This window comes from Platalea leucorodia (assembly GCF_965183815.1).
Source record: "Platalea leucorodia genome assembly, chromosome: 1".
Classification (NCBI taxonomy): domain Eukaryota; kingdom Metazoa; phylum Chordata; class Aves; order Pelecaniformes; family Threskiornithidae; genus Platalea; species Platalea leucorodia.
The window spans coordinates 43,733,592-43,748,799 of NC_138823.1; the positions used below are offsets into that span (position 1 = coordinate 43,733,592).

A 15,208-nucleotide genomic window follows, 5' to 3' on the forward strand; every position below is an offset into this window, starting at 1 on the left:
AATCAAGTGTAATGCTTTGGGGATGCTGTAAATGAACGTGGTTTATTAGGGGATAGAGCTGTTGCTTTTCTTTCAGACAGTCTGAAATAGCGCTGTATCAGAACAGAATAGTTCCAGCTTCCTTCTTTTGTAAATGAAATGTGTGCATTTCTGTAATAGAAACCTTACAAGATCTGTCAGGTAATGAGAGAATTTAATATGTACAAAACCAAGATGGTTGATACTGCCACCCTCTCAGGAGCAAATAGTGAAAGGTTTTTTACATCTACCTACTGAGGGAAGAGAAGAATATGTGAGAATTCTTGTGCTTTATTTTGGAATTTAAATGCCCAGACTCTTCTTCCTCTTAAGTAAGTAATTTAACTTTATAAACATCAACAATATGAACTTAAAAATGCTTTCAGCAGACTCTAGTAGTAAAATAACAATTCTTCAGCAAAAGATTTTTATAGGCAGCATTATTTCAACCATTAGCTTTCATGAACTTGAGATTGCCATACTGATTTCCATTAGCACTTTGTATAAACATTAAATATACCAAGACAAGTGGAGTGTACCTGTGCCACGCACGATTCATACAATATGTGAAACTTAGTCTAGTGTAACCCAGATATTGACAGTACTGTTTTTACTTTGGTCACAGTGTGAATGGGACAACTGGTTTGGCTTTCAAGAAAATTCCAACACTCCACTTAAAAATCAAATTTAGTTTTCATGCTTAGTTGGCATTTGTACCTCAGATATACGTTGTGACAGGTTTGCATCTGAGTTGCGTGCTGCGTTTGAAAAAATACTGCGTTTTTTTTGAACAACAACATTTTCTCTTCATTCTCTTCTGCAAAGTGACACTGAATTTGATCAGAAACTGTAGTTAGCTGATTGTGTCAGAGCCTTGTGCGGGTTTAAAACATTCAGTCTGTAGTAAAACTTGCCTGAGTTATTTTCAGGTAAATATGTGATTAATTCTAAATTCCCTGTGGATCGGTGTAGCCCGGAGTTCCGTTTGTTTTAAAATAAATACATTTAAGAAAAAATCCTATGTTTCAATGGATTTTTCAGATAAGGACCGAAGCAAGTCCTTATAAATAGCAGAGTTCATAAACCGTGGATAGGAGTCTCTGTGCATTAAGGTATAAATTTGAAGCTGTGCATCATCGAAGGTGTGTTGCGAGGGTTCCAGCATATTTCGGTTAATAACTTCTCTTACTCTGGAGTCCAGACTGACCTGCATATTAAAATAGAAAGTCACAAAATTAATAGTGGTAAATAGTACATGTGGGGTTTTTAGGTTTGTTTTATTGGTTGAAAAAGCACTCCTTTTTAACCATTTCAGCTGGTGTCCTTCGAGAGTGTAAAAACTGCTAAATATTCTTAGGCAGAAAAACAACTGTGTTGAAATTTGGAAGTAGCGATCTCTTGAGTATGGATAGAGAAATTTTCTGGCTGAGGCAACCTTACTTTGAACAAGGCTGCCTGCAATCCCATTCTTACTGAAACCTGAGAGACTGGTGGACTATTTCTAGACCAACCTCCTGCTCGGTAGTAGAGAGGATTTGTAATTTTTTGTGACAGTTCGTTTCCTTGGGAGTTAGTGCTGTTGTAAAGAGACTGAATTTGGAGTAAGCAGTATGACGCAGACGGAAACTGTACCCTGGGAAGCTGTTGCTTAATCAAATTCCTGCTAAAAAGCAGGGTGGATTGATGTGAACCACAGGTATTGGCTATATAATGATTTCATACAACATACAAGTAATGTTGTTTTTTTTCTGCAACGCTGTAGTGTCTGTAGAAAGATGTAAGTATTACTGGAACAGACTGACTAGATTTAAACAGCATTTGTATAAGTACATAAGTATAGCTTGCACCCCAAACAATTAAGTTTGAGTTTTGCAAGGATATTGGAAGGTTTAAAATTCCAGCCTACTTGGCAGGGTTCTGTTCAAACTGAACGGAGGTGTCTTCGAAACTCGACGTATTTGCTAACAGCAAAGTGACAAGTAGTTTTGAAAATTTTCAGGAAGTCAGTGTGTTTGTTCTCTGCCATATTTTGTCAGCTGCTCTTTGAGCAATTTGTGCTTTGCAAGTAACACTTTACTTGCGGTTACTGTGCTTTTGGAGAGATGCACGCATCCCCTTCCTAGTGCAAAGAAAAAAAACCTGATTTGTTCAACAAATAAAATTTAAGTTGAGCAAGGACGAAGTGATCATCTGTATATTTGTGCCTCAAACTAAAGACTTCACGTCAGCATGCCAGAGTAGCATAAGAAGAGCTTTCTTACAGCCAGTGAAAGTCATTTTGACCATCTCACCTCAACGATGGGTCTGCCTTTCTCCCCTAAATCTCTACTTGGTGGCAGTGGAATGTGGGGGGGGGGAAAAGTTCTCCCCGAGTATTGTTGTGGCTTTAAACACGTTAGAACTAACCGTGCAAAGCAGCATCAAAGAATGTATTGGGGAAAGCAATATACCTCTTTTGGAGAAAGGATAGAAATGTAATCTTCATAAATTAGTCTTGCTTTTTCTTCAATGACACTTTTGTTGGATTCTTGTTTTAGTTCCTCACAGGCCATCCAGAAAAGCATGTTTTCCTCGCTGAATTCTGTGCGTAGAAATTCACGAAAAGCATTTCTGCCAGCTGGAGTAAGCATCAACTTGTCAAATGATTGAGCCCAGGCATTTACTTCTTCAAGAGTAGGAGCAGGGCTTGAGGAGGAAGGAGAGGACAAGAAGAGAGAAATGAATGATTGTTACTCAAGCTGTTTGCAGCTGGCAGGAGGCGTCTGCCATCATGGTGGAACAAAATCGCAAGGTTTATGGAGCTCTAATTCCTCACTGGAGCTACCCAAGTGCAAACCCTAGTAAACATATTTATAAGATGCTTTTTGAAAGTGTGCTTATCAAAAGCTCAGATGCAGATGATTGCCAGCGCTTTGATGCAGAAATTGCAGTTTACTGCTCGAAGTAATTGCAACAAAGAAGTCCCTGTGCAACAGCTAAGCATTTTTTCTATACCTAGTAGTCCTTGTTGAATCATTCTTAAAAACTGAATGAAAATACATAGAAAGAGCAATGATTCAAACCCCATAAAAGGTACCCTCCTGTCTGTTACAGTTTTACAGGTGCTCCTACCTGTTTGAGCAATTCTGAAGAGACAGTTGCCAGACTCTTGGGAGGATTTGAGCTCCTCTTTATATTTATTATTATTAATTATTTTTAATTATTATTATTTTATTATTAATTTTTTATATTTATTATTTTTGTAAGGCTGAGCACTGCATTACGTAGTTGCTGGGTGGGAACAGGATGTATTCAAAAATTATTTCAGAAAAAAGGGAGACGGTGTTTACAATGCTGGTTTTGATCTGCCATGTTATGCAAGCGGGGATGTGGTTACATGCTGCATATAAATAAGGTAAAAGATTATAGATCAGACCTGTGGTTCCTTAGGAGGTAAGAGACAGGTGATTGCAAATTCAGCATAAATGACAAATAGATAATAATAGTTATTTGCATATTTCAGGTAATTCACTTTAATTATTTAGTATGGCTTGTTGGTTTGTTCCATTTTAGCTTGACAGAGCACTTAGTAAAGACTATACCTTTCCTCGCAGTTTGGAATACCCTCTGCTTGGAGTTCATGAGATGTTCTCCTTGCTCTCTCTTCGTCTTGATTTCTAACAGTAAGACTGCAAGGTAGCAAACAAAATTTTAGTCAACTTTATAAAAGTAAAGGCCGAATGTACACCAGATGCTTTTCCTCTGATATTTAAAAAAAAAAAAAATCAGCTAAAAGGACAGAAGCTAACAGTAGCTGCGTTACCCATAGTTATACTCTGACATCAGTTTTACAGTTGTATAAACCTGGCAAACTTTAATGTAGCTGAACGCTCTTCAATATTGTATCACATAGACTTGCTGTACAGGGATCATAGACTCATAGAATATCTCAAATTGGATGGGACCCATAAGGATCATCGAGTCCAACTCCATATATATATATGTATACACGAGTATATATATTATATATATGGGATATATATGTATACATATGTGTATACATGGGTACCCCTTTATCCCATACCAAATCTATTCTCCATTGGCGGTTATTATACTGTCTATGCTTGATGCAATGTTTTTACTTAAGTTAGACTTGATGCACTTGTTTTATGTCAGTTAGATTTCAAGGCTGGGTGTTTTGTTGTTTGTTTGGGTTTTTTTTTTTTTGTTTTGTTTTTTTTTTTTTTGGTTTGGTTTGGTTTTTTTTTTGTTTTTTTTTTTTCCTCCTTGGCTATTTTTTATATCCGTAGGGCACAATGAGGGCCAAGACTCTGGTTTAGAATGGTGACACCATGTTACAAGAAAAGCAGAGTTCAGAAGATGGAGCACAAGTTTTAAGCAAGCTAGATGCTTCTGTGCGTGATGTTGGAAGTGTAAGCATCTTCCAGAGTTCAGATGTAGATAGAGCCAGATTGTGTGGTAATTGTTTGCAACTTTAAGGAAATGCTACTATATGCTTCAAAATGTGAGGCCTGTAGCAAAAAGAGCAGATAGACCATTGCTGAGTATTGTTTTGAGTATGTCCAATTGGAAAAGAGTATTAGCTTGTTGTAGATTAAAGAAAAAATAAGTGTTTGCTGCCATCACTAGCGATCACTGAGAGAGTTTTTCATGTCCCCTGGAAGGGTAGCTGTCAGCTCCTGCTGCTTTTATCAAATGTTAATTTGAATAACTGTCTTTTTTTTAAACTATTTTTAAAAATTCCTTTTGTAGTTGCAGGTGATTCTTTTGAGACTGAATTTGAGAATATCCATATTTTCTTTGAGGGAATGGGGACTATGTTCCAATTCATAGGCTATCGTAGTTTAGTGAGAAATACATGTGCATGCACACACGCACACTTTCATATAATCTGTGAACCTGCTTGAAATTTGTCAAGATGAAAAGGTCCTGGTGAATTATAACCTGTAACTTATGTGAAGTGGGTCCTCCAGATGAAGTAAAGCAATACAGTTTTTATAACTTTTAGGAAAATACTAAACTCTGTTTCTTCATTTGTATCTTACCTCTCTTTAATGCTAATGTTGTAACAGTTTTGTTGCCTTCATTCTTGACAATCTCATTTATCACTAGCAAGGCTTTTTGTTAAACCCATTAATTTTTCTTTCCATTCTTCCTTCTAAACTCATGGCTTTGTCTTATTTGCAGCCTTACTATTTACTGGTTATCTCCTTCTCTTGCTCTTTCCAGTGTTAGTCCATAATCTGCAGAGACCTTCTTGGAGGATGGAGAATTTAAACATTTTAAGGCTTGAGGAGTAGCTGGAGGTTGGCAGTAGAGAATAGAGACGCTTTTCTCTTTGCCAAGGCAGTCCCTGCATTGAAGAGGTAGGGAAGCTTTCCTGTTGCTAAGCTGGAGAGCAGTTATTGCAAACACATTTTTTTCTGCAACATCTGAACCATACATTCAAACCAAGGAACTATTTCATTTCACCTTTTCAGTAAAAAAATAAAAGGTAAGTAGTTAATGTTAGTTTTCTGTTCTTTTGGGGTGTAGAGGTGTCAATCCTTTACTGCCCTTTTTACCAGTGATTCTGGCGGTTTTTTTCATATGAACAGTGATATATTATGTATTCCTCACACACAGAAAAGAAGTGATATGCTTGTCAGAGTTATTTTTGGATTGAGGGTAACCAACAGATCCAACAGAAAGGATTACAGTCTTCATAGAATAATGCACGAAAGGGGAAGAAGGCAAAAGAAATAACAAAAGCTTCCTTAAGAGAATATGACATGCCTCACAAAATGATTTGCAGGCAGACTCTTTCCCTAGAAATGTACAGGTAAAGAAAAAAAGAGTAGTGCAATACTGCATCTTCTCAGGACCTGGAAGAGTAACAGGCTGGAGGCTTGAGTTTTGGCTGTAGGAATGAACGCAGGCTCTGAGCATCCAGCTGAGAGACTCATTTCACCGTTTCTTTCTTCTCAATCTACTATTAAGAGTATGCTGAATATTGGATGTTCAGCAACTCAGCTGCATGACTCCTGTAGACTGTTATTTTTACTCCTATTCATAATTTTTCTGTTCAAAGTACTTTGAGCTATTTTGAGGAAAGGCTCTATGAATAGGGAATATAAATAGCTTAATTACGGTTTGTTTTGCATTTCTTGCTACTAGAAAACAATTGTTCGCAAAAAAATCAGAAATTATTTTAAAGCTAAACCAAGCTGCTCTGTTCTGGATCCTGTACTCGTTTCCCAGCTGATTCTGAAATGCAAATAGGAATTTTAAGCATCATGAAATTTGGGTACTTTCACACACCCTATTGAGTAAATTGCCTTCCTTGAATTGTTTGAACAGGGAGGTGCACAGAAAATGAGCATCCTGGAAAGTATCAGGTAAAATGGCAAAAAAGCACTTTATCAACAATTTAAAAGATAAAATGCAAATTTTATGTACTCTGAGTTAGTAGATAAATGTGCCTTATTTTTTCCTTTTATGGAAAGACGTGTTTGTGTAATATGCAGCTCTAGACTGAGCTACTTGTGATTGCACTGGACAACTGTTCAGGTGACACTGGAATTTGTATGGGATGCTTTAACATAGATGCCATTTGGCAAGGTAGCAAATTCTGATCCTGTACAGGCACAGTACTAGCCATCTTTTTAAACTCTACCTTATTTACCTCTGAGCACCTGATGAAAAGCTTGGTAGGATCAGAGCCAGAGTACTTGGCATTTTGCAAAAAAAAATCCAAGCAGCCTTTTGTCCTTGCAAAATATTCACTATTTGCATTAGAGAGGGCAGAATTTCGGCTTCTGATGAGCTGAGTACCAATAGCAAAGGAATGATCAGCCTGTTCTTCCATTGCCTTCTAATGGTGTTCTCCGAAGCATTTGCTACCAGCTGCTGTTGGAAAAAAATAATGGTGGAATAGATTCCTAGCCTGGGCTGTAAAGTTATTTATGACTTCTTCCCTTCACCTCAGTGCTAGGTTTGCTTGCTCTGAAGTGTTTATATGGTGGATAGTGCATTTGTAAGAAGCACTCAGCTTGCTGTCAGTGTTTTGGTTGAACTCCTATGGCTGTTTAAGACTTCTTTTTTCTTTATTTCAATGCAAGTTCTGGTCTCGCCCATTAATTAGCACTTGGCCCCAAACAGATACAGGACTTTTGAGTATGGGAAGCTTTACTTCAGTTTTGAATAAAATTACTTGGATCTGGAGGAGCTGGTAGGAGAGAGAAGGTGAACACAATTTAAGAAATCAAGTGATTCCTTTTCCTCTTGCTTTGCTTCCCTGATAAATTTTCCTCCTTAACACCTTTTAATGGGAGTTCTTCTGAATTATGTTCTGCTTAACTCCTCATCTTCAGCAAATACCCACAATGTTTAAAGTCTCTGATCCCAAGGATTAACTTCACGTGAATTGCAGGTGCCATGAGTTGGCAACACTAATGAATGACAACAGATCCAGTTGCCTTTGAAATAAAACAACAATGCTGGGCACCTGGTTATTCATTTTTTGACCTACAAATTCTTCCACCTTCTAACTCCATTTAACACAGTGTGTGCTGCTTGTTAAGTCCCAGTCCTAAATCTAAAGCTGTTACATATTCTGGTATTGCTTTCAGTTTTTAGTGGAAGCCCTGGTGAAACTCAAGGCTGAGGAGAACCAGTCCTGCACGAAGCAGACTTTCCATTACACAGTATTGACAACAAAAGTACAGCAGAGATACTATACAAAGATTTTTTTAAAAAAATCTGTTATTTCAGTGGCAGGAAAGAAAAGAGTAAACTGGAGTAGAAGGCTGTGTCTGGTACTAGAGCACAGTCATCTCTCTTAGTCCCAGACTTGCAGAATTAGCCAGGTGGTTTGTTTGGCTTACGTTGTCCTGTGCACTGGCTGTTACCTCCCTCCCCTGCTGTTCTGTTCCCCAGAGGCTTGAATGAGAGGGGTTACCATGAGCAGCTGCAGCAACAGCACCAACAAAAGCAGCAGGCGTTGGACCCTCGGTTTCCTGTGCTGTGCTGAGCCTGTGCAGCGCCTGGGGTCTCCTGGGTCATGGACATCTGCCGTTTGCGCATCTCCATCCGCTCTGATCCCATGGGCTGCAAGACAGCAAGAGAAGGGGGAAGTAAGAAACATTTCTCTTTTTATTTTTTCCCTTTTATTGGTTTTAAAAGTCTTACCAAGAACTGCTGAAGGCCACAGCTCCAAAGGAACTGAAAAGCTAAATGCTTGGTTTTTCCCCACAGAAGCTCTTATGTGTTGACTCCTTTGGAAAATTCACTCATTTCATTTAAGTGCTGTGATGGAAGGCAAGTGGCTAATGAATTCTGCAGATGGGTGGGGAATACAAAGAGAGCAGTGATGGAGAGAGCAAAAGGTGGAAGTAAGGGGTCTTGGAGAGCTGCAGCTCTTAGGACAGTGGTATATAAGCCTAGGAGCTGAAAGGGGTTTCCTGAGGTTTTGACTTCAAGGTCAATCCTAAAGAAAAGGTTACAGAATTGAGGTAGTTGGAGCCTTTTTTTTTTCCCCCTTTCTTTTTCTCTCTCTTGATTAGCCAACACACAGGCTTAGTGATGCTTGATGATGCAACACCTGAGCTCTCTTGAAAAGCTGGCCTTTGGCGAGTATTGAGGATGTCTCAAACCTGCTGGTTGCCTTGTAGCAAAGGGGAAGGGCCAACGCTTGTCTGTCCATTATAGGTCTGACTGCCACAGTTTTTTAAAATTTCCTTCTCTCAAGAAGGAACCAAGTGCTTCTTTGAAGATGAAGAATTACTTACGGAGAAAACACATGACTGTACAGCACTAAGATTTAACATGCAGATTTTTGGTCACCTCCCCCAGCTGAAGGCAGCATGAAATAATTTTTGGTGGAAGCACTGGCTGTGGTTTTTGCAGGGGTCTAGGAAACCTTTTTGGAGCCCGAATTCTTCAGATTGTGCAGAGAAGTGGTGTTAATGAAACGACAAGTCCCCTTGAAGTCCCTGTCCCTTTCTGACCTATTTCTCTATGAGCTTCAAACTTGCTCTACAGCACTGAATGCTGCTCTCCCTATTATGCTGAGGGTTGTGCCGTACCTAAGTGACAGATGTCTTTGATAGATGAAATGCCAGCTTGTACAAAGATGAATACATCTTTCTTCATTTTGATTGTATTTGATTTTTGGATACATAACTACTCATCCTCCTGTGTCACGAGATCCTTTTGTGTGTAGGTTTTTTCAGGTTGCGAAACCTTCTTTTGAGGCCATGACAATTGTAGGGGAAATAAAATTATCTGCTGCAGATTGTGAGTTCTTTGTTTCAAGTCTGATATTAAATTGTCAATAAAAAATCTGATGAGCTGAATACTGGAGGGTTCAAAGTTCCCTTCTTTTCTAAAATGTTTAGCCAGGTTCAGGAAATACTATTGTTGTAACTTGGGGGAGAATGCACAGATATTGTCACGGACTCGACAAAAGTGTCAGGAGAAGAAAGGAGATTATTTTAGCAGAGTGCAGCATTAAATTGTGCTAGATTTTTTTTGTTGTTGTTGAATTTGTTTCTGTCTTACAGAGCTTAATAGTTTTTGTTTTTGTGAGAACCACCCACTCTCCCAAGAGAAAAATGCACGACATGCTGAGCAGAAGATGCACCTGTTTTGCAGGAGGAATAAAATACAAGAACAACAGTACAGATAGAAATGATAACCCATTTTGTAACTCTATAGACCTAATCTGACACACAATACCTAAATGCCCAGAAACAGAAAATCAGAAAAAGAACGTAGCTTCCAAAAACCCACAACCTTTCTCATTTCAAAATGTGGAAGAATAAACGTGAAATGTAGAATACATTTGTAGATTCAGGGTTTTTTTCCTTCAGAGTTTCAAATTCATAGGAATAGAACAAACCCCTCCGTATTAATTTCCTTCCAGATACCTATACTTTTTTAAAATAAAGCATCTTCATATGTTGATTAGAAAGTGATAGCAAATAAAGCATTATTGGAATGGTAATACATCTAACAATATTTCAGGCTTGTTTGGACAGTAAACTATTATTATTGATAAGAAAAGTGTACCTTGGATTCAGATATCTGCAGTTTATATAGCCTAATCCATCCAGTCTGACTTTTGAGATGTTTTATATGGCTAGTTCACATCTTCATACCTCTAGTCCATATTACAATTGAACTGATGGTAGTTTGAGTGGAAAAGCTGGTTCCTGTTTGTTTTTTTCCAAGGAGAAAGGTAAAGGACAGTGGAAATAAAAAGAATACACTCTTCCTCCCCATTTCATCCTACTGTGGCTTAATTCAAAAAGCCTTTCTGGATCCACTGTTACCATTTGAGGTTCTTCTTCAGAGTTGTTCTTCGACATCTTTAATGCAAGGGAAGAGTATGTAAGTAGCTGTATGGCAAAAACTGCCCAGCAGCATTATGTTCTTTGTTTCACTTGTGAATCATACACCTTAGAAGTTTTCTGGTACTAGAGGTTTTTATGAATGTTCATCATTGCGTGATTTCTCACACAGTTTACGGAAAATGAAGGATTGAGCAACACCAAAATTCAAGACGCCTTTTTTTTTTAGATGATGCATTTTCATTTTTATTTGGCAGATGTGTACAAACTTTCTCACTGAGTAAGCAAGTAGGTTTTGGTCATTTCTGTGATGAAGATTTGTTTTGAAAGGTATTTTTAGCAGATAAATCATGCTTTCATGATAGCAGAGCTGTATTAGAGTAATGGGAAATAAGAGAAAGAGGACTGGAATATATCTGTTGGCTTAAAGACAGCCCAAGCTTTTGAATTACAGAGCTGTTTAGTGATTATTATGCATGTATTTCCTGTGGCAATTGACAGTCGTATTGTACATTCAATAGAGGTTTGGAGTGGATCACAAAGTAATTAGCAGTGTATTAGCAGGAATACTGTGGTAAAATACGGGAAGTAATGTACTCCTCTGTGCAAGTACTATGGCTATCGCATTCCAAGAAAGACAGAGCATCTATCTAAACATCTCACAAGAGGTTTATGCAGAAAGATTGTAGGAGTTTGGGTTGTTAATCTATAAAGGGGAACTCAGAAGCATGTTGATCTTATGGTCAGCGAAAGGTTATGATGTTCTATTGTTCTCTGTTTCTTTCAGAGACAAATAATGAGTTACCTCGGGCTAAATAAAATCTAGGCTCTATTTTATAGGATGGCAAGGTGGAGAGCTGAGCAGTGGTGCAGGTTATTACAAAGTTGTAGAAACCCCTTTGGCACAGACAGTATTAAGACCCATAAGACAAAAAGATACCAGGCTGGTCCAGGTTCACAGAACAAGCAATTAGTAAGTGATCCATCCCAGCATTGTTTTTTTTAACTTCATTCTTCCCTGCTTTTTTTTGGTTTTTGTTTTTTAATGCAGCTCTGGGTCTAAACCAAACGGTCATGAAGCACATCTTTCTATATACCTTTCTACCTGGATCAGCTCCCTTTGGCCACATAAGAATGATTAATCTGCAGGAGAAGTGGATGTCTTACATTAAAAGTCTAGGTTTTTGTGGCTCATCCTCTAACCAGAATTGCAAAATAAAGTGAAAATGTTCATGGTTGCGGCACAATTTGTTGCAAATGTATATCCCAATCGTGATTGTACTGAGACCGTGTAATGCCAGGCATGAGGCCTGAACGCACAGTAAGACATCGGCTCTGCCTAAAGGATATGTCATAATTTCATACGTATATTCATGGATATACACTGGCTTTCTAGATTTCTTTGCTTTTTAAAAAAAGATGTAATAAAAAAAAAAAAACCAAAAAAAGGAAAACCAGGGAAACACAAACCCTGCAATTTTGCAGCTGTGCACGGTGATATAAAAGTTTACTATTAGTCCCTATCTTCGGCTTTTGCTCTCCCGTAAACTGCTCCTTGGCTGGAATAGAGGCAAAGGCACAGACACTGAGTTTGTGCAAGTCATCTAAGGATTCATTTTCAAAGAAAAGTACCTTGAAAAGTATTGAGACTATCCAAGTATGAGTGTACACGGGGAGGTACAATGATCTTGGAAGGTGTATGGAAAAAGAGTCACAGAGAATGAAGCAAGTTGTCTGAGATCATGCAGTGAGCTCATGACAGAGCCACTAATGGGACACAAACAGAAAAGCCTTATTTTATGTCTGTAGTTGTTTTTCTGTTACCTCTAGTATATCCAGAATTTCCCTATTGGTCATCGAAGTTCTCCATCACACTTTGCTGCTTCTTGCTGCAGCCACCATAGCTGTGTAATGAGCCTTTCCAGACAACTGCTCGAATGACTGTTTTGAGTGGTGCTCTGTGCAGGAATGGACAGCAGATTTATCAACAACTCCAGTGAATATTCTTTGTAGGAATTCACAAAATTCCTTGCTGCTTTACAGTACGAGCAACAATTTAAACAACTGCTTGACTGACTCGTGGATCTGTGGGAATGGAGGTGGCTATTTTTTTGCCTTCAGTAGACCTTAGATGCTCACGGCAAAAAGGAGAGGGGTTTTTTTAGACCTCCCAATAAAAAGGTCTTCTGTTCATGCAGTGTTATGGTTGTTAATTTGGAACATCAGATGGTCTGACTGGGTCATGCAGTAGGTGTAAAACCAATTAGAAAATCTAGTGCCTGTGTTCTTTGCATCAATTATGAGACTAACAATAAATATTAGTTGAAGAATTATTCACTTGTGGATCCTACTCTTGTAGCACATGGTACCAGCGACTGGTGACCTCTTCAAGTTTATTATCCCAGTATTAGTCCGAAGAGCCTCAACCAAGTGTAATCAAAACCAGTGGAAGTGTGACTGCTAATTTTGCAACAGGGCTTTCTTTATTTTCTAGACTGATATTGTGGGTGATGAGGTTGTTTTAATAATGAAAAATCTGAATCATCAACAGCATTTTGAGCTAATAGCTTACCTTAAAGTTGTTAAAGGGAATGACATATATTGATACTTATGTTTAGCTAAAAATTTTTCTTTCCCTATCCTAGTTGAGAATACATTCGGTAGACCCACAGGTGGTGGAGTGGGGAAGGTAGGATAAGAGGCACATGGGTGTTGCTCCCCCACCAGCTGCTGCATTTCGTAAGTACCATAAGAGGTGGCCTAAACTTGTCCCCACAACCTGTGATGCTTAAATAATGAACTCTGTTTTCTTAAACCAGCAGTATGATGTTGCAGAGAAATGCATGTACAGAGCTGGGCAGGGAAAACATTAGTTGTAGCAATCAGTTGGAAGACTTTGGAGCTCGAGGAGCCCTGAGAACTGAATCATGTATAAAAGTAAGTGCATTCAAGGGTCAGGGATAGTTCAGAGCTATTATTTGGCTGTAGAACCAAAGGGTGCATTCCTGAGGAAAATAAGGTGTCCAGCCATCCTCCTACACCTGGCGCTGTTAGGTAGATCACTCAAATCTGACAGGAGACTGTTTTTTAGTCAATATGGCATTGAGGTGGGAAAGCACCTGCGATTGAACTGGACGGATTTCTCCTCGTAGAGAAATTTTATAATGCAGTTAGAAAAAAATGACTAGACTAGGTGCATTTTCTGTAAACATCAGTGCAAATGTTCTTCCATCAGCCATAATACTCTCTTCCTTGTTACCAGTTGTGCAATTTGAAAATGGCAATGGGTAAATACAGCTGCTTGTCACACCAGCCTCCCAGGACAGTCATTTATTTGGTCAGCTCACACTCTGAAATAAAAACAAGATGGAGGTGTTCTTTCTAAGGTTTTCAGTTTGCATGGCATGCAATTAGTATCTGGTTTTAAATGAATTTTTTTACTGGCCAGTGTCACGTATTTTCTGTTTTATTTCCCTGGAAAATCAAATATAAGTATGTCCATCAACAAAGAGGATGTTTTCTTTGGAACATCAAGATCTCCTCGTGATGAGAGAAAATTCCATCCTAGTTTTTATACATTCAATTTTGAAGTATTAATGCTGATTACATGTAGTATGCATCAAATTTTCAACTGCTGAAAAACTACATCACTTCACTATGGCCAGTGAAGACAAGGGGATTTATACCAGCTGAGGATCTGATCTGGTACTTGCACTGATGCTGCAGGGAAAAGTGACTACATCTCTTGGGTTGGACTTAATACCAGGTGGTGCTAAGCAGAGGTGTTATGAATTGTCTGAAATGCTTTTCTTCAAAATTTGTAGAAATGTTTTGTTTAAAAATCCTCCTGCTGCTTCCTGAATGCATTTACACAGATGGTTATGAACAGTGAGAGTTTTATGTTATCGCTGAAAATTACTTTTTCCATCTTACTAAGAGAACGCAGAGGGTGAATGTGTATCAGTGTGGATAAACTATTGTTCTCTATTTCCACTCTTATTGAATAGTTTTGTATTTATTATTTTCGAGAACTCTTACTGTTTTGACTATACAGTAAATTTAGAGATGGATATTTTTATTTTTTCCAAGGTAGTTTAAGTATGTTTAGATTTTTAGATATATTTCTTTAAAAAGTTAAAGGTTCAGACCTATGAGATGCTGTTCTCCTGTTCTCACTGAGGTCCTTGCAAGTTCAGGAAGACCAACATCTCACAGGTTCAAGCTCAAATTACTGCTCTGTTTTGGGGTATTTTTAAGTCACTTGGGTAGTCACACTGAGCTCTAGTGCTTTCCCTCTTTAAGATTCAGGCAAAGTTATATTGCTTCTTCAAGGTAAGAGAGGAAGGTCCAGGAGAAGACCTTACCTCTGAGCCCCAATGGAGGGATTCATTGACCTAGTTTGTGACATGTTTATCCCCTAATACACCTGGATTTCAAAAACCTTGGATGCATCCTGGTCTCTTGTTCTTGTGTAATACCCTATTACCTTGAACTCCCTTACCAAGTTGCTGTACTACAGGAGAGATCCATACCCTAAAATTTGCCTCACTGAGGAAGAATAAGCCAATCAAAAATTGCTTTTCTTTCTCTCACTTATTTCCCTCACACCAAATATTTCACTGCTCTGCATTCCCTGTGCCTCCTTTATCTTCTCAGATTTCCAGATTCTCAGAAGGTGCTATGAGAACAAACAAATTGTGGGTATCCTCTATGCTGGATGCTCTCTGCACTTTGAGAATTGGGGTCTGCCTTCTCTGTCCCCACCATCTGGAGCAGATATGTGCTTTGTTTGAAAATGGGTTTGAGAAGAAAATGCAGGGGATTTAAAAAATGGAGATGGACTGCTATCTTGTACATGT

At 38.5% G+C, this 15,208-nt stretch overlaps 1 protein-coding gene across 1 annotated transcript in view; it reads right to left on the reverse strand.

Annotated features, from left to right (window-relative positions):
• Positions 1-1,036: 1,036 nt before the first annotated feature.
• The window catches only part of RGS20 (regulator of G protein signaling 20), a gene marked incomplete at both ends in the record, with an annotated part of 39,521 nt that continues 25,349 nt past the window's right edge, over positions 1,037-15,208 (reverse strand). Inside the window, 4 exons of the mRNA XM_082328922.1 lie at positions 1,037-1,225; positions 2,469-2,703; positions 3,600-3,686; positions 7,958-8,106. Of these exons, the coding sequence (XP_082185048.1) occupies positions 1,037-1,225; positions 2,469-2,703; positions 3,600-3,686; positions 7,958-8,106 (660 nt within the window). The remainder of the gene's footprint in view (positions 1,226-2,468; positions 2,704-3,599; positions 3,687-7,957; positions 8,107-15,208) is intronic.